Raw genomic sequence first — 25,765 nt, forward strand, 5'->3', positions numbered from 1 at the left:
TTTATGGATAATAGCGATAGAGCTGAACGGTAAATAATCTTGGTGTTTTCGTCAAAAAGTGAATTAATCTTCATGTCACCCTAGTTCAGTGGTTCTCAAAGTGGGGGGCGCGACCTCCAGGGGGGCGCAGAGCTACTCCAGGGGGGGCGTGGGACCGGTAAAGGAGCGATATGAATAAGTACCGTTCCAGGAAAATGAATGAGGCGATAGTTTCGCTGCAGGAGAATGAGCATCCAGAGCGCCCCCAGTCAGACCGATCAGCAGTCCCGTATTGTTTTATATTGTCTCGGGGGTCCTACTGTCCGTGATTTTCACCGGCAAGCACACTGGCAGGTTTCGGCCGGTGGCACCGGTGGCCGGAAATAATCTTAAGCAAAAACGTGTTGTCCGTGATTTTCACTGGCAAGTGTGCCGGCAATTAGATTATTTCCGGCCACCGGGACCACCGTCCGAAACCACCATTGGGTCTGGCCCCTCCTGTTACTCCCCTTGTAACCAGAGGTTTCAGGGGGAGTTACAGGGGGGGTGATATTAAACCCGGAACCAGTTCTGCGCGCGCGGGCGCCAGGGACCACTGCCCTGGTTTAACAGATTTGGCAGTGTGAATCATTATTTTGAAAGCAACTACGCTTTTCCGGTATTTCCTGGTAGCCTCGGGTAACTTGACGCGTGTTGGAAGAAGGTATCCATGATGACAACTTTAAAATAACAGCAGTGGCGCTTTAATGACCTGATGCGCTGTAGAAAAATGTCTTAACGCTGTCACCGGGCTGCGTGTCGTCTACATGCGAAAGAGGGATTAGCGGGCGAACCTTAGCGAGCCTGTTAGCATGAGGTCGGGCTGTCGCTGCTTTTGTTTACATCCAGTCTCGATGCTGGGCCCGGAGAGGTGTGTTAGCTAACCCCGCTACTAGTCTGTCTGACGGAAGTGTCATCCGACTGGGACCACACACACACACACACACACACACACACACACACACACACACACACACTCTGCTGCCACCCGAAGGGTAAGAGGGTTTACCCTTTAAATTATTACATTTATGGTTACTGCAAATACATTTTAAAATGAGTGAGTCCTTCTTTACTGCCCAGTATACATTAGGTTGTATGATGCAACGCAAGATCAATGTCTTTATGCTCACAGATGCACCGGTTACAGTTATTACAGTCAGTCACAATAATAAACAGGGTATTTGCACTAAAATACACATTTTCTTGTATTAACATGTATATCTTTGTACATTTTGTACGTTCAGAACAGATATTGGTCATCCATATTTAGTACATGATGCACATTTTGTCCTCGGCACCTTTTCACCGTGTTACCGTCTCACTGTGGAAGCTGTGGAGCAACTCTGTCTGCAGCAGAGAAGTGTAGTTGTAACAGGTAGGACAGGTACAAGTCATTAAATTAACATGGAAACCACAAAATTAAAAAGGAATGATTATTAAAATGTGATTGACTGCATGATGTCATGTAAGGATGCAGGAGGAGGAGGAGGAGGAATGTTTCTCCTCTTTATGGCATCCACAGCATTTTCTCATATATTATAACATTCTACAATTCGTCTACACAACGTGTTGATGTTTTATTGTACTTAAGGATATGTTCAGAGTAACAGGAGCCTCCTTTGCTCTGTGTTTGTCTTTCACTCTTCTGTATGTTGTGGCAGTGGCAGTAAGCTTGACTGGACCAATGTCCATCTGTGTTCTTGCAGGACTCATCCCTAATGGCTATGGATCTGTCCAAAGGCTACTCAGTCACTCACCTGACCCGCAGCCAGACTAAAGCCATGGACCGGGTCAAAAAGCCAGAGTGGTACCACCGACGGCCGGCGAGCTGCGGCACAGAGATCAGTCCCCCTTGCAGGACCAGATCCAGAGCCGCGTCCTCCTACAACTCGCTGTCCACAGCCATGCATCCCGAGGCGGGTGGACCGGTCCACTGCAGAGACACGGGGCAGGGCTCAGAGGCTTTAGGGAACTACATGAATTCAACTTTAGCGCAAGGGATCGGACTTTACCACGAAGGAGTTCACGGCAACCTGTGGCATTCAGGGTTTTATGGGCCCGACCAAACCGGCAGCCAGGTCCCTGAAAGCAGCGGAGGTGAGGAGAGCGACAGTGGCTCTGATGTTATTTTCCTGGTTTCCTCTGCGAAGGAGCCCATCATATGCAATTCTTTCATCCCAGACAGTGTGAGCCATATTGTGGAGCCCCTATCCTCGGTGGCGTCCTCTCTGGATGAAGGCAGAGGCTGTTATCATCTTCCTCAGCCTCTGAGCTCCCCCAGTCCCGACACATCATACTCAGAGGAGTCGTCAGACAGCTCAGTGGACATTCACATACATAACAGCAGGCCCATTGTGCTGCTGTCAGACCTTCGAGCTGTTTATGGGAACCTCCCTGAGTCTCCAGTAGATCTTTCAAGCGATGACAGTGATGTTATTGAAGTTTCAGTCACCAGCGATAAGCAGAAGAATCCTGTATTTCCTTGTAAGAGTCGTGTTCCCAGTGCGAAAGGACAGTCGGGCAAATCACAATCTGAAAGCGAAGACGATAAACCGCGGTGCAGGGAATTGCGTCGCAGTAGCAGGATCGGCAAGGCTGCGCCAGACTCGCCTCCGTTTACCTACAGCATGTCGCGGCAGAGTTTGAGGCGACAAGTCAAGAATGATACAGTCGGTATTTACAATGAGTGTTATGATTCTGATGAAATGGAGTTCACAGTGAGGCGGTCCAGTTCAGAGGATGTTGAGTCCGTCTCTCAGCCAGACCTGTCAGCCAGAGTGAGCAGTAATTCAGATGATTCTGATACGGACGCATACAGGAAAGCTCCCTCCAGCTCGCCTCAGAGTAATCCGCACAGCCAGCAGTCCAGCCTCAAAGCGCCGTACGTGAAAAACAATAAACGTCAACGAAAGAATCCTCTCAGCGCGTGTAAAGCTAAAAGATCCAGGACCAAACAGAAACCAAACCACAGAGCGCCCAGAGAGCAGCAGCCTCAGGCCTCGGCCAACAAGAAGGCAACCAGAAACAAAAAAGGAGTCACAAGACGGAGGAGGAAACGGTGCAGCCAGACCGGACCGTCGGCTCTGTTCTCCCCCAGAGAGCCGGAAATCAAGCTGAAATATGCAAACATAAAGGAGGAGAAGAAGGAGAAAAGGTCCCACAACTTTTTCCCCTTTGTCTTCATCAATAGAAGAGTTTGCACCGTCGTCAACTACCAAGAGGAGGAGACGACTGTGAGGAGCAACAGAGGTCAGCGTCACACATCCTCCAGGTGCGTGTCTGGGTTTGTTCCCAACACTTCCTGTTTCGTGCTGGGTCGGCTGAGGTGTGAGAGCTCAGTGTGTGAAAGGACGCAGGTCTGCTGCATGTGCGGTCAGACCGCCAACGCCGTGGGCCTGGGGGACCTTCACGGACCGTACGTCCCTGCAGGTTTGTCTGCGGATTCCCAGAACCGCCCGCTGGACTGCAAAGAGCCGCTGCAGGAGGACGGGAACTTACACAGACTCACTCCTTCAGACGAGTGCGGTGGGAACGACCGTCGCCACCCCGAGGCGCCGGTTCGCCTGGACGAGTGCTGGATCCACGAGGACTGCGGCATCTGGTCGGCGGGCGTGTTCCTGGTCAGAGGGAAGCTGTACGGGCTGGGAGAGGCGGCACGGCTCGCACAAGAAACAGTGAGTGATGACAGGAAGCAGCTCAGACGCTTCCTTCATCCACAGCTGGATCTCTGTCACCTTTAAGGATGAACTTCCTTGTATGACATCACTTTTTGCTCCTTTTCTCAGATATGTTCAACATGCCAACACACGGGTGCAATAATGGGGTGTTTCCAGAAGGGCTGTGCGAGAAGCTATCACTACAGATGTGCCATCCAGTCAGGTACACAACGCAGACACACACACACACACACACACACACACACACACACACACACACACACACACACACACACACACACACACACACACACACACCAAAGGCTCCTCTTCTATTTGCAGGATTGTGACTTCTGTTATTCTGTGGTTCTGAAACGACTTCACTGGCCCAGATCGACATAGAGCTGTGATGATGATGAGGATGGTGGTGATGGTGATGATGATAATGATGATGATGTCGGATGTGCTGGATCTCTTAAAGGGTGAACAGCTTGAGTCACTCGTGCTTCTCTCTGCTGCGTGTGTGTGGGAAGGCCGTCGTTCTTGCTCACTGCCGGACAAGATGATGAATATTAAAGGATATTTGTGTGTGTGTGTGTGTTTCAGGTTGCGTCTTAAATGAAGACAACTTCTCCATGAGATGTCCAGAGCACAAGGTAACTATTAAAGAGGAAGAGCAGAGTGCGATCAGGGGTGGAGCTTCAGTCAAGACACAGCTTCATTTGTTTATTTATGAGATCATTACTTTGTTTTTACTGAATCTGATTATTGTCACAGCATGTCATGAATTTGGAAAAGAGTGTTATGAGTTTCTTGTGTGTGTGTGTGTGTGTGTGTGTGTGTGTGTGTGTGTGTGTGTGTGTGTGGGCTTGTGTGTTTATATCCATCAGAACAAATTGTACACAAGCGTCACCAGACGACAGAAGAGATGACGCAGAAGACATTTGGGACCACTGGAAGTATGTCGAAGTAGTTTTATTAATGATGTTACAGCACAAGTAATGAAGTACGAAATATACACACTTGTAAGTATTTCAGACTCAAGTCCTGCCCTGTGTTTGTCGCCATTTGTTCCAGAATGATCCACAGATCTCCTCAGGGTGCCACGTGATCCGCCCGCCTTCACCTCTGCTGCTTTCTATCATTCATTAAGGCAAAAATGCGAGCTTCATCGTCACGGAAACGAAAACGGATGCGAAGCAGGGGCGGACACAGTTTCTCAAGATGTGTCTTTGTTTGGTTCTGTTTCTGTGTTTTGTGTCTTTAACACATGCAGGTGTGTGTGTGTGTGTGTGTGTGTGTGTGTGTGTGTGTGTGTGTGTGTGTGTGTGTGTGTGTGTGTGTGTGTGTGTGTGTGTGTGTGTGTGTGTGTGTGTGTGTGTGTGTGTGTGCTTGTATGGGTATTCGTTCCTCTGCTACACTTGGTCTAGCCGCGTCACAAACCTCATGTTTTGAATTTGAACATGGTGATTGATCTGTTTTACCAGGCCAGTTGTGTTTCTATCTTTTCTACGATTTCTTAAATGAATGCTTTCCACCGAACTGCATAAGCATAAACCTAATTTATTTTAAACAGTTGCATGCATAGTCAATGTCTATTTGCTATGACGCACTTTAGATCGAAAATTGATATTGCATCACTCGCTCTTGACAGGCGTTGGATATGTTCATAGACATTGTTGTACTGTACTGTTTAACAAATGTGATTTAAGGGACTAAACTGAATTTAAAGCTGTACTAAGTTAGATTTGTATGTAGAAATACTCTATGCTTGTTGCTAAAGGAGCTGAAAACACAAACAACAAACACAAACAACATCCAAGCCCCCCACTGAGACCACTAACCACTAGAGTTATTAGATTAAAAAGAAATGGAAGTGACCGTTTTTCTATGAACTTTGTACGTCAGGGGTCTGATGATGAGCGAGGTGACGGCTCACGCTCAATTGGAAGTTCAGGGTTTCAAGTAAAGGTGTTAAAAGATTGTTTGGTTTGGTTTCACTCTCATATTTTGTATTTTATGAGTTCACAAACACTGTTATTTAATAAAAAAGTAAATAAAATGGAAGGCGTATTCACACTGTTGGACCGTGTCTCCAGTATTTATTGTCTCATTCCAGAATTTAGATTTCATTACACTCTTAAAAGGTTTTCACACTATTGACCATGAAAACTGTGTGTTTTGTACATTTTACACAAATGGGTGGAAAGCCTCAATAATATTTACTTCTACCTGATTGCTTAAAAAAACACTTTGCATGATATATTATGAAATTCACATACTAATTTGTGTAATAACTTCAACTGAACTGCACCAATTCTTTCATTTTCATTCTGTTTTGAAATTCCCATGCAAATGCAATATCACGAATTGGCCAGCAGATGTCCTCATTTTAACCATTCACTGCTTCCTGGCGATTATTTCGTTCAGTTGCCTCAAAGCCGACCTGCGCTTTTTACGCAGTGCTTACGTCATCATCAGGCGTCAAGGGGTTAAATGAAACAGACGATTAATCTAAACATTCATTTAAACATTTATCTCTGCCGTCATTGTATCCTTTGGTTTGAAATGGTAACGTTAGAGTGAGTAGGTGCCGCAATCCTCTCCAGCTTGGCACAGTTACACAGCTGTCAGGTGACTTAGTTGTGTGAAACAAACCAAGCTCAGCACATTCACACACACAAACCCCCCCACCCCCCAGCCGTCAATCAGTCATGGTTTAACCCGGCGCAATAAAGTTCACCTGGAAGTCTGCCTCACTGTTTGACTTCCCTTAGCCAGATGACAGCAACAGGTAGGAGCCAAACGCTACTGGTGGTGCTTATTTGAACCTTGTTTGTTGAGCTTTAGATTCTTCTGGCTGGATGTTGCACACTCACACATGCTCACACTTTGCTGTGTATGTAACCTGTATCTGTGTTTGTTGTTTTCAATACTGTTTTTCATGCGTGAGAGCCAGTGTGTCATGATTCTGCAAAGGCCCTCTGAGCCTTCATTCTTTCAAATGTTCAATCCTGCATGTTTGCTTTTCACTTGATGAATTCTCACTCGACAAATTTCACTGCATTTTGCAAGAATTGACTCGGAACTTCTGAGGTTGAAATGACAATGTAAAAGCTAATTTGCAGAGAAGCTGTAGCATAAGCCGCACTAGCAGCTAACTTTGCCCTCAGTTGATCCTTGAGTTTGAGAGGCTCGACGTAGATCAGAGTAGGTGCCTCCCAGAAATCCAACCCCTCGTCCTCGCTGTTAGAGTTTGAAACAGGCCAGACTCCTGTTTGGGTCCAGACACAGCCTGGGTACTGCCTGTTATACCTCATGTCTCCACTGCAGGGCGCTGTAGCAACCTCACAAACTCCTGTAGTGTAAATACGGCAACACGTCCACCACCACTCCCCTCCCCCGATGGAAGGACCCCCCCCCCCCCCCCCCCCCCCCCCCCCCCATTCCCGACACATTGTAATCATTGAATCTATCTCCGGTAACAATTTACAGCTCTTCTTCCACAATTATCAGGCTGCCGACCTGCGGCAGGATGTGGAACATTTCTCACCTTTCTGTATCTTGTTGAACATCGGCAGGTGTGAACTTGACTGTTCACACCTGCTGATGTCAGCTGTCGTCATCGGGATTAGTTTATTTCCTCTGGCAGATGTTTTCATGCAGTGTTTTAGCAGGAGGTTGCAGCTATTAGTTTATATTAAGCTGTGAGACAACAGATCAGGTATAATTTAAAATAAAAAGCTAAAGTTCATTCAATAGTAGCTTTAGTTTGATTCTGGTGATCAAGTTTCACATGAACGTGTTGAGAAAATGGCTGTAAGACTGTGGAGGCGAAGAAGCTCTCAGGCCTCTCTTGTCTAGAAAATGGATGAATTGACTTATTTTTCCGGTGCAATGGCTCTTATAAGGTTGCTGTTCATGCCTGCGGTGTTGCTTGAAAAGGTCCATCCCCTTCGGATATATTCCTTTCTTTATTGCATTTCATTTTATTCCCCCTCACATTTCCCTTTAGCCTGCCTCTATCTGCAACTCAGATCTCTGCGTATAGCATCCCTTGCTTGGGATTGAAGTGTTATCTCTGCTCCCATGACTGATGGATTCTTCTGAACACACGACCCCTTGTTATCGCCATGCTGCATTTACAGGCCTCCCTATACAACTCTCCCATGAAATGCTGCTGTGCAGGTTGATAAGGACAGTTCATTTGATCAGGAGCTGGTTCCTTCCACAACTGTCAAACACCTAATTTAGTTGAGCAAATGTGGCTACTAGCATGAGGACCAGGAGGGAAAACCACTGCATTCATGCATATTGGGTTCATGTCGATGCATTAATAATTTTACACCTTTACCATCCAACCACTTGCAGTAGATTTTTCAAATTGTGTCTATATGCTCACATGGCCTATAGAATCAAAGGCTTATTATGCAGCATGCATTTCCTTGAAGGTTATTTGAAACCTGGTTGCAGCTCTGCTCTGAACCTCTCTCCACACATTTATCAAGTTCTATTCCTTTACCTGTATTTCAATGTCACTCTGAATAGCGTTCTTTCTGTTTTTACTGAAGACTTGTTTGTCCTTGTTTCCCTAAGAGGGTTTTTAAAGGCCCTCTATTCAGTGACCTCAAAAAACCCAGACGTGTTCCTGCAGCTGAACATATTTTACCTTTTTAAAAAGAAAACAAAATGGAACCCGAGGTCATCTCCCCTTTACTTTCCTCGCACTGTTTTGAAATTTAATTTATAGTCCAATTTGATTTTCTAAAATGCTCTCAGGCCACACAGGGTTTGCTGGCGGCTCATCTAAACTCTTGCCTCGTCTTACCAGAACTGAATGTGCAAAGACGGTGGTGGGTGAAGGCAGTGAAATCACTAAGTGCAGTGCGCTGCGCTGCAGTTAATTGCTATGCTGAACGTGCAGTGTTACTTGATGTGCTCTTCGGCTCGACGCTGCTTGGCTTGCTTGTGTTCTGCTCTCCTCTACATCCAGGCGGATCCACACTCTGCCTTTACTTGGGCAGATTGAAGCTGGAAACACTAACACTCCTTCCGCTCCCCCCATTCTCAATCTGCAAAATGTCATCCACAGTGAAATCCACATTTGCATTATGATTAAGTGTTGTGCTTTGCTGCATTAAAAGAGAAGCTGTTTAGCCTCAGTCTGGCATGTTCACTTGACATTAGACCTTTTGTTTCACTTGAAGATGGATTTTTTTAAACAGTAACAGATTCAGTGCTACCTGGGTGGGTGGGTGGGTGTTATGTAATGCAGCTTTTGGAGGCAGCTAGTGCTTACTTCCAACCAAGCCAGAAAAATGCCTCACTGCTTTCAGAGCATTGTAGAACAGTTTATTGTTGTATTGCCAACATACAGCCACGTCACTTTATTGTAGAAAATTGTTTTGTTCTTTTAAACAATGTAGGCTTCAACTTATGAAGAAACTTCTGTCTTGCTTCTCTCATTTCGCATCTTCAAAAGTACCACAGCTGATTTGGTTCTGGCTCTATTCATTTGTAATAAATAGAGAGGTCCTTGCTCCTCTTCATGATCTACTTCCAAGTAGAAAGCGCGCCTCTGTAACACTTCTATACTCGAGGGCCGTTGGCATGGGAACATTTTCACATTCACGGACATAAACCCTTGTTGGTTATAGTCTGTAGTCTGTTGAGGTTTTCTTCATCATTAACAGCACAGTGACCATTTTGACTCTTGGGGCGTTTATTTCAATAATGTTCCACCAGAGTGACATCACTTCATGCAATATTTCTGAAAAACACAATTTCCAAAACATTTGAATCCCCAGGCTAAAGACTTTATTTGTGGTGTACGTATTCGTCCACCTTTCACATTTTCAGGCTTTAAATTTCCCAGTGAAGTTCACAACGGTAACGAAACGAAAACAAGAAAATGTCATCACTTTCTTTTTTCCTTTTCTTTTTTTCAAAGCTTATTAGGTCGTATCCCTTTAATCGCACAACACTGCATGTTTTCAATCATTTTAATTTTAATTTTAATTTTTAATCAGCTTATTCAGTACAAAGTCAATTTCCAGGATGGGGATTTTTCAGAAAATTCCAATTATGATGATAAATAGAACGGGGTTTGATTCATTTATAAATCATGCAAGTAAAAAAAATGACTAGTTGTATGAAGTATTCCTTCCACCAGCTTATTGCCTCACCAAGTAGCCGAAGACAAAGTGAGAATTTTGCCTAGAAGAGACGTAAACGTTTGCAGGTCGTTGCGAATGACAGCCAGCTTTCCAAAAGATCATAAAGGAAATGATTGATCAAAGGTGGCATAGTTTCTTTTTGAGTGAGTGTGCAGCAGGTTGTTGGGAGGATTTGTAGGTTATGGACCTGCGGCGTATAAATATTGATTATACGCCTATTGAGCCTGATGAGTTTCCAGCCTTTCCTCTGGTTACACTAATGTACAGACAAGTGTGTAGGCAACACAGGCAAACATGAAAAGGACATGTTGAATCTGTTCACTCATTTACATGGACTTTGATGGGAGGCTGTGGCGTCTCACAATGAACACTACTGAAAGAAACGGCTCTTTTGAAGGCCGTATCAATCCGCTTCAAAAAGCCTTTTATCGTCGTTTTTAAAAATGTGAACAAAACGTATAACATCCTTGTCTCTTATGCTGCTTGATTAATACAAATTCATAAATTAAATACATTTAAAACAAAATACAAAAATGTACTTTACATTGACACATCTACTAAACAGAGAAATGATATAATAGAACACACACACACACACACACACACACACACACACACACACACACACACACACACACACACACACACACACACACACACACACAGCAGTCACAGTAGATCACTGAAGACCATTTTTATGCACACATTGTCATTGAGATCCAGTTAAAGAGAATCACTTCAGTTTCTGTTAAAGTCCTTTTTGCAGTGACTGTATTTTTCCACAAACTTCCACAATACTGCATTGCTTGTGGATTTTGACCTTTTTTTTCGCGATGCTTCAGCTGTGTTCTTTACAGGTTGTTCATAGAGTTCACGATGTCTTTCAGTCACGCAAGTATAAACCACATCAGGAGGCTACGGCTTGTGATTGTCCCGACTTGCACTTCATTTCCTCAGAGTGCATCTTCATCAGAAACGAATGAATACACAGCGAAGCTTCAACCACGTCGCAGATCGTTTGAGCACAGCTCCAAGCGGCAACCACTGCACTTCCTCACTCAGCCTTCCTCTCATACGGAGAGATCCTCCTTCCAAAGCCCCATGTGTGCCAGCATGCAGCCTGTGTGAGCAGCAGTCTCTTAAACGCAGATCTCGATGGGCGTGGCTACCAGGATGCGGCCTCGTTCGTTGTTTTCTCTGTTCACCCGCTCGTAGCTGCCGGTAGAGGAAGACGAGCTGTTGGTGGACATGGAATAGTGGCTGTCCATCATGATGCTCCCCTTAGCGACCACACAGGCAGGTGACAAACTCTGCTGCTTCAGTCTGTCCACTAGCGTGTCCTCTTCAGATGAGGACGAGCTCATGTCCAAAGGAGGCCCGCTACTCGCTAAGGCACCATTGCTACTGCTGCCATTTCCATTCTCTGTGTCTAGCATCCAGCACTGGTTGAAGTAGCTGAAGACTTCTTTGACGGAACAGCGGCGCTCCTGCTCAATGGACAGGAGCCTCCGAAACATACGCAGAGCTTCATCTGTGAACCGGCGCCACTGTGAGGGAACCGTGCCCGTTCGTCGTCGCTGCCAGCGGACAAACTCCTCATAGAAGATGTCGTTGGCCATGGCCTTCTCCCATGGGAAGTTTCCTGTCAGCATGCAGAAGAGCAACACGCCAAACGCCCACACATCAGTGCTGTAGTCCACGCAGAACCCTTCATGCCGCGAGGTGTCGCACAGCTCGGGGGCGGTGTACGGGATGGTGCCGCTAACACGTTTCACTGGGGAGCCAGCACGCCGCGTCATGCCGAAGTCTGACAGCTTGACCTTGCGGCATTCCTTGTCAAAGATGAGGACATTTTCCGGCTTAATGTCTCTGTGGACCAGCTTCTTGCAATGCAGGTAGTCGAGGGCGATGGCCACCTGGTGGACGCAGCGCTTGGCCACCGTCTCAGGAAGGCCGACCTGAACAAAAAGCAGGATCATGAGTTAACACACGGGGACAGCAGTGGAGGTAATGCATAAATCCTGTCCAACAGTTTCTGATATTACATGAAATCAAATGCGGCGGTGTAATTTGACCTACAGGGTCATCACACAACGCTGAGTCTCCCTGTAGCGCATAACCGTTAGCATCACAGTTTTGGTTTTCTGGTCCAAGAACGCGTGATGGTTCTATGAAATACGTAGGCTGGCACAAAACAAAGGGACAAAGTAAGTGATTGTTGGAGAAAGTTCACTCCATCTCACCTGTGGAGGAATGATGTCAAAGAGGTCTCCTGCCAGAGCGTACTCCTGGGCGAAGATGTAGTACTCATCGGTTTCGAAGGCGATACCATACATGTTGATGATGAAGGGGCAGGGCGACAGATACAGGGAGATGCTGTACTCCCTCAGGAAACTCTTCAGCTTGGTCGTCTTCTTTCTTAAAAACTTCAGGGCCATTTTTGTACCTAAGAGGAGCACAGAAGCGTTTGCGTACGTCAGAAGTTTGGATTTATCTGAATGGCTTCCTAATTTTACACATGGAAATAGCTTGTTTTCATTTCAAATTAAAATTGACGCCTCAGAAGCAAATCCTGAGCCTTTTTGGGGGGATTTATGATGTAAATATTCTAAATCCTCCGTTGGACTAGATTCTACAGTGTGAAGGGGATAATTACATGTCTGGATTTTGGTGCAAATTGAAAGTTAGTGTGAAGTTTACGGCTGTAGATTAGTCAATAATAGGATTAGGAGGGCCAAGAAAAGACATGACGTCAATCTGTGGACTTATGTAATGTAAAGACAGTGAACACATAGGACGGGCGCGTTGGGCTGTTTGCCAATGGAAGGCCAATTTTAGAGACGGCTGTTTGAGAGGAGAAGAGCAACAGCGAGGAGAGAGAAATTGAGAGAGGGGAAGAAATCCTCCAGACAATAACTTGGAGAGCCGCCCGATTACAAAGCTTGTGCACTCGTGCCTGTACCAACAGTCGGCCAAAAACCTGAGCAGACACATCTGCAATACCAGCGGCTCAGCTCGGCAAAAGAAAAGGTTCCTGACTTTGTAGCTAATTCTATTAATATTGCAGATCATGTGAGAGAAGCAGGCGAGTCTGACGGTTAATTACGATGGGGACAAATGAGAGGAATCCTCAGGACGCTATCTAGCCAGCACACCTGCTGGAGGTAAACAACCTCTGTGGAACAAAATAACAAGCTTTCTGAGATACTAACCGACCATCGGGAATTTTGTTCCAGTGTGGAAAGAACAGAACATTTCTGGCTTGTTGGCGACATAAGCACAGTTTCAACTCAGTAAACCATCATTAGACGGCGATGGGGCCATTTTACTCACCGAAAGCTTCTTATTAGTCATTCAATTAAAATCTATATACCATGTTAAATTTCTTTGGTAAATGACCGTACATATTGTCAGTGGGTGATTTTTGCTGGTGATAGATTTTGGTGTCCTGTTCATCCTGTTGGGTTCTATTCAACAATAATCAGCCGCTGACTCATTTGTCCCTGACTTCTCTTGTAGCCACCTTCATCGTCTCACTGAGCCAGAAATGCTCAAGACAGTCATTAAATAGAATTAAAAGTAATGAACAGTTCTGGATATAGTGTAAAAACCACACCTTTTCTTCCATTTTATGTCTGACTTATCTGCAAGTTCCTGCTGCTCTGAAATGGAGTTATTATGATTCATAGGTCAGAAATGATGTTAACTTCAGCCCAGCTGTTTCCACGGTCACCCTGACATTTCAGCTGAGCTACGTTATTGTCTTAGTGCTATTAAAACCACGCTTTTCTCTAATGCCTCTGACAGCCGGTAATGAAAACATAGGTACATATGAATTCTCTCCTGCCGTGCAAGTGCGACCGATATGTAATGCATCAATCAACGGAGCATTTAATGGCTTGGAAAGGTCACTGTTCATCTTGGCGGCAGAAAGCAAGTGGTGGTGATTGGCTACGTTACTCCAGCATTCTGCTCCATAAATGTGTTAAATGGAGGTTCTTGGCTTGAAACACGGTTGAGCTTTTGATGTTCTTGGTGGATACTGGTGTAACGTCACTCCCTAATTTGAAGTATTCAACTCCCTTATCTCCCATTTGGGCCCATCAACACATTCCTCTGTCTGTAGAAAGTACTCACCTCTGATTTTGTGGATGACCAGGTCCACTTTCCCGTAGGTCCCTTTGCCCAGTTCTCGGACCACCTCATAGTATTTGTTGATGTCCAGTTTTTCCAGGTTTTGTGCCGCGATGAGCTGGAGTTCCTCCAGGATGTCGATAGAAGCGCGAGAGCCATGGGTGGAGGAGTTCATTGTGGTGGAGGGGAAGGTCGGGGGCACAGGGCCGGTCTGCAGACAAATGTTCCTAGAGAACAGGAGGAGCAGGAAGGAAAGCAAGGGTTACAATGAGAACAGGATCCACAACACTCCACTGTGAACAGTACACACCCAGTGTACTGTATACAGCATTTTTTTTCAGCATTGTGGGGGAAAAGCAGAATACTTTGTGTCTACGCCAAATCAGCGCTTGTATAACCCCGAATCCTGCGGTAAACACACATCTGCCTCTTCCTCTTTCTCCAAGATCCATTACCCAGCGAGACCAACGCTACTGGAGACCAGGGAGCTGAATGATTAATGATCCAAAATGTGATTTGAAGAGTGCAATTTTCAAAATGCAAGAGCTGCACATTTAATCATAGCCTGCATTATTAACAAGCTATGAAGAGGAGAAACTCAATACCAGTGTTTGAACATCAGTCTCACAAGAACGGGGTTCAGAACAGAACTGAGTTTTGTGCGACACATTTCAGATGTTACAAAGCAAACGCTACAAATCTGTCAGCATTGATATTAAAAGATTGATCAGGAGAATCCCCATTAGTTTTACCCCAAATTGTTTAAATAGTTCAGGATGAAGAAGGGCAGAAGAAATGTTGAAGTTCAGGCACAGCTTATTCCTTAAGTTACTCAGCATTTCCACCTGGTATTGGTCAGAAGGATCACAGTTAAGTTGTTTTACCCTAAAGAGTTTTACCCTCCACTGCTGGAACGTAATTGTCAACCTGCAACACAATACAAGATGTAACCATTGAGTCGCAAAAGCTGGCAGTATGTGAATCATAGCGCAAACGAATGAGAGTAAAGTATCGCTATCCGTGGCTCTGATCCTGTCAGGTGACGGCTACTGAATGAACCTCCAGCATTAATGAACTTCTAATTCTGATCGGATGTGTTTGTACTCTCACGCTGCTGGGCTCTATTCTCAGCAAATCTGTTATCCCCCTCCCCCTTGTGCTACCAGACGAGCCAAACAACACCCGTTTGCTGAATCCTCCATCTCCCGCCGCATCACCCACGGCAGCCGACAGGTCTGAGTGACTGGGGAAACTTCACAGCCCTGATGGCGCAGCAGAATTGTACCATCTCTCATTATCAGGGATGAAAAAGTGTTGAATGAGACAGGATGCTAGCCACATCCTGTGCATCAGGTCCATCTGTGCATGCCTCAGAGACGTCTCATGTCTGGGTGGGTGTGTGTGTGTGTGTGTCTGTAGAAGAGTGTGTACACAAAGATAAAAAAGTATGAAAACAAGGAGATAAAACAAATGTTTCACTGGAAGGAGTTATAAAGAAAAACATGTGGCTCAATGAAAACGAGATTCATTTAGAGGTTAGTTGTGGAGGGAAAGTGTCTCTGGACAGCAGCAGTAATTGCTGTGTGCAGACCAACGACAAGCTGATAAAAATGAGGCGTCAGCCGAGCCCAAAGGTGCCAACCGGCTGTCCATCACCGGTCCACTCAGCATCCCAGTGACAAGGTCAATAAAGCGAACACAGTGGGAAAGGAACGGCCACGTCATGGTGTTTAAAGAGAGCTGTGACAGCCAACCTGATCCGTGTGCAATCTGCAAACCAAACCAGCGTTGGGAATTAGATTTGATTCAAGTTTAGTTTTTTCTCAGTGAGCTTCAGTCAAATGAGTCACAAAATGTGAGTGCAATCAAGTCTAATGATTTCCCAGAAAATCTCTGTTTCTTTGTAAGTTGGAACATTTTTGGGGCAAAATATAGCTGGTTCACTTTTCAGGTCTATAGGAATGTGACTGGACCCCATGGGAAACGTCATGAAAGGTTCCCTGCAGAGGTCTTCACAAGTACAACCAGCTCGTTGTGACTGAGACTTGAGTGAGATCCAAATGACATTCAGTTTTGGGCTGGAGCCATGACATTGCCTCCAATCTCAGGTTTGTGAGTCCGTATGGCTCTGGACACTGTGCGTCAGAATCCTCTCAGGAGTATCTTTGCTATTTGATGGCGGCGTGGTTGAGTTGCACCGATTGCTGCAGGGGGCGGGGGGGCACTACATTTAAAGGTCGGAACAAATTGCCATTTATGCAACAGACTGAGAGGAGCTTGCATCATTTAAGCAGGGCGACGTGTTTACTACTACTCCTTTGTTCTACCCTTAGTTTCAGTGAACAATAACAGCCTTGACGTGCGTGTGTACAGTGAGTCAAACTTCACGCTGGATGTCTCCCTCTTCAACATCCTGCGTATCCTCCTGAGCATAAGCACAAGCTCCTATGTGCCTTCACGCCGCTGTAATATCAAAGAGCCTGGAGATGAAACGAGCCACAACCTGCACTCATTAGGAGCATCTTCTCTGTCGTGGCACAGACGCTTTACCCGGCTCCCCAGGGGGGCTTCAGGGAGCGCCGAGCCCCGTTTACTTCTCGGATGAGGGGAATGAGACTGCCTGGCTTTGTCTCTGGCTCCCCGGTAATCAAGGCACAGCTGGAAGTCAGCCAACCTGCCTTGCGTCGGGGTTCCTTTTCTCCCCGTCTGCACCTCCCTGCTAATGTTACCTGTCTTTTTGCAGCGCACACAGGAGGGAAAGCGAATAGAGTTTCACCCTGGGAACACTTGTGAGGGATCACTGCAAAGCTATCAGAGCAGCCAGTGGAAAGACTCAGCTCGCCCCCGTGCAGCAACAGCAACTAAATGCCACGCCTGTGCATTTGCGACTGCTGGTAGATTGAACATTAAAAGTGCTGAGCAATGCCCTCCCTGCCGTTTGCCAAACATGAATCCTCAAACATCGAGTGCTGCAGAAAAGCCGCCTGTGCCACCTCATTTGCGTTTGGGCCAAAATCGACTTGTAAGGCTTTGGCACCTAATTAATCATCTGTAATGCTAAAATCAATATGTCACCCTGTTGAAAAATACTGAGCAGTAATGAACAAATGCTACATTCTCAGGCTGTTTCAGGTTCTCTCAATGAAGACCTCCAAAGCTTCACAAAGAGAAAGACATGAAGATAAAAGTGAATGCCTCCTCGTTACATCTTAGTCATACATGTCCTTGAGCTGTGCCTGCATTATTTTCTGAGCCTCCACACAGTTTCCATTCAAATCTTTCAATATTCAAGGCCCATTCTGCAGACTACAGCACTACTGAGGACCTGCTAAGTGAACCACACACGGCCAGAAATGCACCACACTACAAAACGGAACAATGCCAATGACCTAGTTGGGGACGTAATTTCCCTGAAAATCACTTGTATCAGAGATATAAAATGGCCCTTTTGCACAACGCGCTAATGTGCTTGCATGCGAAACCTTTCATGCATTGTAAAGAGAGAAGGCACAGGTCTGTGTCCGGTTCAGGCTACGTCTGCTCCGACATCTGTGCCCGTTCTCCGTTGAACTGAAAATATCACAGCGGAATGGAGCGGCCCGCTTCAAAAGGAGTTCACCGCACAAAGACAGGACGAAGGAAATTTAATCAGAGCCGTTTGATTTATAAACTGTGACCGTGCACGCCTGCCGCGGTTACGATGTGGCTCTCATCCAGTGCAGTAATAAATGAAAACAGTGAACCTGTCATCCTCCCTGTCTCCTCTGCTAGAGGGAAGACGATCACTGATTTGAGTGGAAAATCCCCCCCGTGCTATGCAGAAAAGCAATATACAGAGAAGAAAATGAAAAGGCAGCTAGTTAAGGTTGATCCACTGCAATATTAGGGACAAGTAAGGGTCACTGACTCAACAGAATTGGAATTTTGAGTTCTGCTGGTCTGGCAGGTTGTGCAATTACCTGAGCCGTTGACCCTCTGGAGCGCCGGTGCTCGTTTTGTGCTCGAACAGAGAGGAACGGACTCATAACACGCTGGATATTTTTGCTTCAACCGAGAGCAGAGGCCACCTCACCTCTATTTACTGTAGGTTTTAGAATCAGCACAAACCAAATGCTGTTCCTTTTCCACTGGGGAGATAATCATGTTTTGACAAATCCCACTGCAACGGTAACTAGCTCCAAAGTCAATTTCGCAGCGAGATGTAATTTAATGTGCGTATTATGAATCTGGCTCGGAGGATATGAGCACTGAGAATTGAGTGCTTTCTGCTTTTATGCATTAATTCTTCCCCGTTGTAGATGCTGTTACCATCTTGTTGTTCAGCGTGACCTCTGTACGTCTGAAACTGAATATTTAAGAATGATAATACACTTATACTTGAATAACAAGAGGCCCTGCTATCCAAGGGACGCTGTTACACAAGAACTACCAAGCAGATTACAGATCTGCATTTTAAATCTACAAATGTATAACATCTCGGTGAAGAAACAAGACAAAAATAAGAAAAGAGGACGACGGTATAAATATATTCTAGAGCAACCAGAGGTCAGAGAGAGCACAACAAGAACTCGGCTCACCGCAGGACAAACACGCATCAGTAACACTGGTCTATACACAACTGTGCTCCAGTGTTCACTCTCCATCTCTGCGAAAGTGTCAGATTTAGAACTGAACTGCATAGCTTGCATTTTTTCAGGTTTGAACGCTGCAAACTGAACAGAATGAACAAGCAGTTGCTGTTTTGCTTCGTCACTGTGGGCAAAACGAACGGCGAGTTAGAGTTTGTGTTATAACTTCAGGAGAAACCGCAGCGTTTGTTCTTCGTGGATCCACTATGCCGGCTGAAACATGGCAGCTGCCGTATCAGCCGCAAAGCATTTGTCACCAAGGGATAGATACCAGAAATGGAAGTGGAATGGCGTTCCTGGCTTGGAAAATCAAAACGTTCCTGTTTTGAGTGCCAAGCTAATGCTAAAAGGTTTGGTACTGTGGCAGTTCTAGTACCAACAGGGGTTTTGGTGTCTTGGCGCAGCAAGAAGGAAACAAACTGTGCTTCTCACAAATATGCTTATCTGGGGATCCTTTTTCCAGAACATTGGTGATCAGTAAAAACAGCCTTTCTAGGGTTCCATCTCTTCCAGCCCCCCTCCTGCCTCTGTGGTCGGTGGGTTTAACCAGGTGTGTTACACTGTGACAACCAGATGTTATGGAAGCAAAGGACTTATCAAAAACAGAGCATCCAGGACTTAAGAATCATCAAATCTCCTGTGAGGTCTTTGCTCTTTTATATCATCACCAGTATTGTCTATTCCAGTCGGTGTGAAAAATGTCTTTTCACATCTCTGCGAGTGAGAAGATTTCCACCCAGCGAGCGTCTCGTTCTCCATCGAATGTTTGCGTCGCTCAAACTCCATCCTGCCTCGTCTTCGGCTTTTACACCAGCAGTTTACCTCTGTGGGTTTTGTCCTGCAGGGGGCTCGGCCCGTCCACTCTCATACTGGTGTGCACGGAGCTGTGGAGCACATGAAAGCTGCCGGGCGGCTTTGTGCCTGCAAGCTCAGCGGCACATCACACTCATACCAACCATCCCTGTGAACCCCACGGTACACTGGGTAATGTTGCCCCTTTGTCTTCTTTAAGCTCCCCGTCTCTGTAGCTCTCTTTCTCTCTCTCTCTCTCCGCTGATAGAATGTGTGTGTCTGCTGTTCTGTGTGTACAGTATGCAGTAATGTATAATAGATAACAAAGGCCAGGCAGACAGCTTGATATCTCGCCGTCATCTCAGTTATACACACCTAGACGCACTTCATCAGCTGGGAAATGCAATTTAGAAGCTATTAATGGAGCAATACATTTACATACTATACAATTATGCTAATTAAAGCAAGCTATTGCTGAAAATGTGCCAGTAAATGGTTCAATCATTCATGTTTAAGTATTCAGCCTCTAATGGTGGACAGATGCAAAAATATTGACTACATTTGACCTTGTTTCCCTACTCATTCATATTTTCTATCTCTTTGTCTTTTGATTTTTGATAAATCTCTTTCGCACCCAAATATACTGAATATTTGATGCTATCCAAATTCCATATAAGTCAACTGAGAATAACGGTTAATGACGAAGATGTTCAACCAACCGATCAGCAAAGCCAAAAAGTCCACAATTTTTATCACCTTACACTCATATTAACTCAAATATTACTCCCCATATGTAGAGATTGATATGTAGATTCATTATTAGCAGCAGTATCGTCCAGCTATGGGTCCAAATTCATCCCGGTTGTTTTAAAATGGCATTTTAACAACACAGATCATTTACCCATAATGCTGAATTCACTGGTGTATGTGAGCTAATGTCCATCAGTCACAAAGAGTCCAAGATATGATGTCATTGTCAGTAATCAGTGTGTCTGTGAGCCCTCAAACATCACACACACACACACACACACACACCTCCAGATGATACATTTCAGAATGTGGCAGCACAAAGACTTGAACTGTGCTGCTGCTCTCACACACAAAGCATGCATTACATCTGGTACCACATACACACATGTAACAAGCACTGTAGGCGTGTGTGTGTCAGTAATTGTGTGCAATTGTCAAAATACTGGGTGTGTGATGAATACATTGGAATATGGAATGTAAACAATATAAACTGATGATAGAGAATGAAGGAATCTCATGTTGACACTTCACACATTTGCACATGGGACACAACACCATGACAGCAGCTCCATTGTTCTGCCCATTGTGATGTCACGTTGTGCACGAGGAACTTTTGTATGCAATTTGTTCCTGGGCATTGAAAGCATCATTTTGTTCTCAGTCACACAAACACACACACACACGTGTTTTAACAAGAGAAAAATGTCACGGTGCAACAATGCTGCCTTGTAAACACACACACACACACACAGGTCCAATGTGATGCTTTGGACCGAGACACTGGAGCCCCACGGCTGCACAGAGACGTGAAATGAGATGTTCAAAGGACAAACTGTGCTCGGGGATCAATCGAAACACAACGTAGGCAAAACCTATAATTGCCGCTTAATTGGCTTAGCGTGGCAATGACGGAGGATCTTACCTGCTAAATGGTGCTGCATTCAACGTGAGCTGTCAGTCCATCCACACACACACTTCAGTCTGTGTGCGAGGGAGCAAATGTCGCAGACAGAAGCCGTGATTTGTCTTCTGTGTGCGGGTGAAAACTGTGCAGAGTTGAGCCGTAGATGAAACCTGGAGCTCCGATGTCTCTCTCTATCTGTCTCCCTCTCTCTCTGCCTGTCTGTCTCCCTGCCTCTGGTTTATGTCTCTCTCTCTCTCTATGGTTTGCTCTATTGTCTCCGCACTATAGCACAAGCCCCGCCCACCGCCGCTGCCGTCCAATCAGAGCCCAAAGCGACAGTGCGCTCCTCTGCAAAGATGCCCACTTCAGGGACTGTAGGAATTTAGTGTTTACAATCAGTTTCAAAGAATCAGGTTGAGATATTTCGAGAAAACTAAATCGAAGTTTTAGGAAAGTAAAGTCAAAATGTTTCCAGAAATGTCAAAATGTTGCGATAATGAAGTTGTTGTATTTTGAAGAAACAAGAAACAAACAACAAAGTCATAATAATATGACAAACTGTTAACTAAGTTGTTATATTACAATCATGGATTTACGTTCTCGATTTAATTCTCAACCTATAGTGACGGAGCAATAAACAGCACTACAGTGATTTGTACCTGAAACTGTGCTTTTTTTTTTCTAACAGAATACAGTAGAGACAATAACATCTTTAGGAAGTGATGAAGACAAATAATGAGACAAATGACCATGCATGTATAGGGTTCAGCAGAAATATCGTTTGGACCACCTTCTATTTGGCCTTTGAACGCAGCACGAGAAGACAACATCATGCATGAAACACAGCTGTGAGTGAGTCAGATGCCCCTTTCTACTCATCTGTGATTAACGTCAGTATGCAGCATTAGTGAATGGAAAGGTGTGAGTGACATCAGACACTTTATTTATTTCAAGCTTCATTTGTCCTTTTTTTGTCCTGTACCATTTTATTCCAATGCTCTTTTTGTGTTTGTTATAATCCCCTGGCTCTGCTCTAATGCTCTGTGCTGTCCCTATAGATCTGCACCTCGATGTATCCAGCTAAGTCCCTTGAACAGCTTCATGCATTTGGTGAATAAAGAGATTATGATTCTGTGACAGTGAAGAATTAGTGGTGAAGCCTTGTAACAGACTGTATTGTTTTATAGGCCATGACTCAATGGTTATGTCTGAAGGGAGAAACCAGAGGGGCACTGATCACGGAGAGTTCAAACCTCAGCCTATGACCTCACGTTGTTACACTGAAAGAATATGTCAATCATGTCTAGGAGTTTTTCTCTGTATAAATGGCAAGAATTCAAGTCTTCATAACTACAAACTAATCCAAACTGGGTTTTGAGAAGAAAAAAAAGGTAAAACTAAAATGCAATAATGCACAAATACACACTAAACTGACTCCTTTTTATGTGTAGTGTTTCAGATTAAATGCCTTTTCAGTGTCTATTGTGTTGCATTGTAGAGCAATAATGTCCTACAGTAACATCAGGAAGTTGAATGTTGTTTATTTAAAATAAAATGCCCCATGTGAATGTAATTTGTTCTTTAAAGAGGTAGAATTAGTGTGTGTTCATATCTGAGGCTTGATTGAAAAGGTCTTAGATTGACGCTGAGTGAGCGAGCCAGAGATCTAATGATTTTGTGGAAAACATATTAGGTGTTTATTCATCCTGTCTTTTTCAAAGCTTAACCTAACAAAATCAAAAGAGGAATGATGGAGGTCACCAAAAACTAAAACGGAAAAACGAATGAGCTGAAAATGAAACCAAAATTAAAAAAGTACATTGAGGTTAAGCACATGACATGAAATGGAACTGAATCTGCCTCGGTTGCTCCCATGGCAGGGACTTTGAAGTTGTTTAGCACGCAAACGACTCACCTAATTTGACCTCTCTGACTTTCATCTATCCCCAAACATCAAAAGAGAGGATTTAGCTGCAACCTGTTCTGCTGAGGATGAGTGTTTGGACGCCCGCAAAAAAAGACTTTAATGAGCTGGAATCCCTCCAGATGTAGAAGAGGACAGTTAAGAGAGACAGAGTGTCAGATCATCCAACAGTGAACTAATCTGCAGTGATGTGGTTTTTCTTTGCACGTGTCTTCTCCTGCAGTGGCCTGTTCTTTTCACCGACGTGGTGTCAGAGGATCATTACAATTCATTGGGTCCCGAGTCATAGCATGCGTCACCATAGGGATTGGTATTCAGCAGGCACAGAATGGATAAGTCTCCAGGGAGACAACCTGAGAGCTGCTGCTGCTGGGACAGAGGAAAACAAGCAGCGCTGTGGAGGAAGAGTCATTGATTTCTTATTTTGTTACACGACGCAATCACTGCTGAATTCATTCACACGCCACCAGATTTCACTGCATTTTGCTCTCAACGCGTTCTTATTTGAGGCGCACAGAGATTTTCACTTTGCCAATTTTACAGTCAAGTGCTCTCAGGAGAACTCCTTTGTTTCTAAAATTGACTAGCCGACAACACCTTAAATCAGCCCGTGAGGTGAAACCCCAGAGAGCAGGAGGGGGAAGTGATTCCAGCATTTGTGTATTTCTCCAGGGAGGGATGAGTCCTCTGGGATTGTAATTATGTGAGTGTGAAGAGAGAATGCAAACACAGGGATGCCATGGTTATACAGAAAGGCTCTACATGAGGAAATATCAAGCCTTCGTGCTCTACCTGCTGTGCATCCTATCCCAGCATCCTTTGGGTGTATCAGTTTCATCTTTCTGCTCCCAGTCCACAATGTGCATAGCTTAGCACAGCACAAAGACTGAAAGCAGGGCGTGAACTACTGGCTGAGCTTTGCCGAAAGTGACAAATGTGACTTTTCAACCGCTGCAAAGTTTCACTGGTTTACATGATCTGCACTGTTGATTGAACACTTGAAATGAAACCTTGTGGGATTGTTGCTGCTGCTTTTAAATCGATAGCTGTCGGGTAAAGTGAGTGCTGGAGCTCTGCAAGTCCAGCTGGATCCAGGCCACTTTCTGGCTCGGGTCGGTTTGTTGTTGCGAATATCTTTCTTGTGGCGGAGGAGTTTGATGATGATGAATCACAGCTGAGTTGGGCCAAATTCTAACCAGGATTTGGCTGGTTAATTCGCCTGTCAGGTCGAATTTGGGCCTGATCAGCTGATGTGTTGATGCGCGGCCACTCGACTCCTCAGCGTGAGTTAGCTCCAATATATAAGATTACTGAAAATGTAGTGTGACTGCTTTGCATAACAGGAAAACACACACACACACACACACACACACACACACACACACACACACACACACACACACACACACACACACACACACACACCTTGGTTCAAGGACACTTCTGGGCTCTTTGGTGGGCCAGAGAAAAGCAGCTCGCCTGATTGAGGCTTGAGAGCAGATAATTAGTTGGTTGTTGGCTCATTATCATCGCTGTGTTTCACTGCGCTGTTTGATCAATTCTCCTCGGGGCAAGAATAATGAGATCCCAGGGTTGTGAGAAAACGCTGTGAGGAAGACCTGTGGCAACGGTGCCTGCTGCTCTTCATCAAATTCATAACACCAGACACAAAATAGGACAAACAAACCTGTGAGTGCAGGATTATTGCTTCTAACCTCACTCTTGTCACCTCGCTTGCACCTGCTTTGTTTACCACCACAACAGAATATAGAAATCCACTCAACAGCTGGGGCTCTTTCAATCAAGGTTACAGTAGCAATCTCCCAGAGTGCAGCCCGCCGGCATGAATACCCCCCCTCCCCCCACCCCCCGGCTGACATCCAGTGTTTTTAATCTGGGCAGGACTGGGACGCAGCAGACCCAGTCACCGCCCTATCCGCTGCAGCTCTCCTCAGATGGAGACTCCATTTCCCAAACAGGCGGCGACAATCTTTCTTCTCACGCCAACACACTGAAGGATGAGGTGGAAATGGCCGTCGTTATGTAATTACTCTTTGATAAATGTTGTGTTTGCATAGCGAGGAGAGTCGACCAGATTAGTCATCTATCAGCCCGACGCTGCAGCAGTGGCATGATTCGTCCTGACAGAGAGAGAGGAAGAGAGAAGGTCTCGGATGTTGTTTTAAGACGCTTCAGTCGTATTTTTAGTATTTCAAGGAAAATAATCTCATTTGACATAAATCAAACTTGATTTATTTCAAAGTTAAGACTTTGATGATGACGATCCATGTTGGGGTCATATAATGAATCCTCTTATCCTTGGCACTTATTTGTCATGCATTACCGCGTTTGCTGAAAAATGACAAAACAAAACTTGGGTCACCTGATAGCTACATGTCACTGACAAACATACAAGGCGTTAATGACAACAAAAAGGATGAATCTGTTACTTAGAGAAAAGAGGTTGTTTGTGTTTATATATCATATAAAGCTATTGGCGGCGGAAAACAGCGTAAGCATCATTTCCCAAATTCAAATCACCCAAAACCATTTGAAATATTATATAAGACATTAAGAAATATTCAAAATGACATAAAATACAAAATACTATGAAATAGTATTTTTGTAAGAATTTCTTACCACCGAGCACCCAGTGTTGATTTTTAAATCAAGCGTAAACAACACATAAAGATAAAATTACTTAAAAATTTCAAAACAAAAATATTTTTTTGGCTCTTCTAGCGATCAGTGCAGTGAATGCATGAGTCACTCTGCTATAATCG

General features: G+C 44.9%; 2 protein-coding genes across 5 annotated transcripts; one reads left to right on the forward strand and one right to left on the reverse strand.

The window, feature by feature from the left end:
- Positions 1-657: 657 nt before the first annotated feature.
- LOC142992736 (uncharacterized) lies at positions 658-5,748 on the forward strand. 4 transcript variants are annotated; one of them, XM_076143271.1, is made up of 7 exons: positions 658-1,393; positions 1,725-2,115; positions 2,200-3,692; positions 3,804-3,897; positions 4,281-4,330; positions 4,565-4,633; positions 4,752-5,748. In XM_076143271.1, exons 2-6 carry the CDS (start codon positions 1,737-1,739, stop codon positions 4,604-4,606), a joined length of 2,058 nt encoding a protein of 685 aa, XP_075999386.1. In that variant the 5' UTR covers positions 658-1,393; positions 1,725-1,736; the 3' UTR covers positions 4,607-4,633; positions 4,752-5,748. The 4 variants fall into 4 exon arrangements, with proteins under 4 accessions (XP_075999386.1, XP_075999382.1, XP_075999384.1 ...); XM_076143267.1 differs by having other exon boundaries at positions 658-1,013; positions 1,263-1,393; positions 1,725-3,692; XM_076143269.1 differs by having other exon boundaries at positions 658-1,013; positions 1,725-3,692.
- Positions 5,749-9,750: 4,002 nt separating this feature from the next.
- Positions 9,751-21,295, reverse strand: unm_sa1261 (un-named sa1261). Its single transcript, XM_076142689.1, has 4 exons — positions 21,077-21,295; positions 13,988-14,211; positions 12,094-12,296; positions 9,751-11,808 (listed from the first exon to the last, which is right to left on the reverse strand). Exons 2-4 carry the CDS (start codon positions 14,157-14,159, stop codon positions 10,990-10,992), a joined length of 1,194 nt encoding a protein of 397 aa, XP_075998804.1. The 5' UTR covers positions 14,160-14,211; positions 21,077-21,295; the 3' UTR covers positions 9,751-10,989.
- Between the last annotated feature and the right edge of the window lie 4,470 nt (positions 21,296-25,765).

Source organism: Genypterus blacodes, unplaced genomic scaffold, assembly GCF_046128005.1.
Source record: "Genypterus blacodes isolate CSIRO-AG114 ecotype Tasmania unplaced genomic scaffold, CSIRO-AGI_Gbla_v1 ptg000022l_1, whole genome shotgun sequence".
Lineage (NCBI taxonomy): Eukaryota > Metazoa > Chordata > Actinopteri > Ophidiiformes > Ophidiidae > Genypterus > Genypterus blacodes.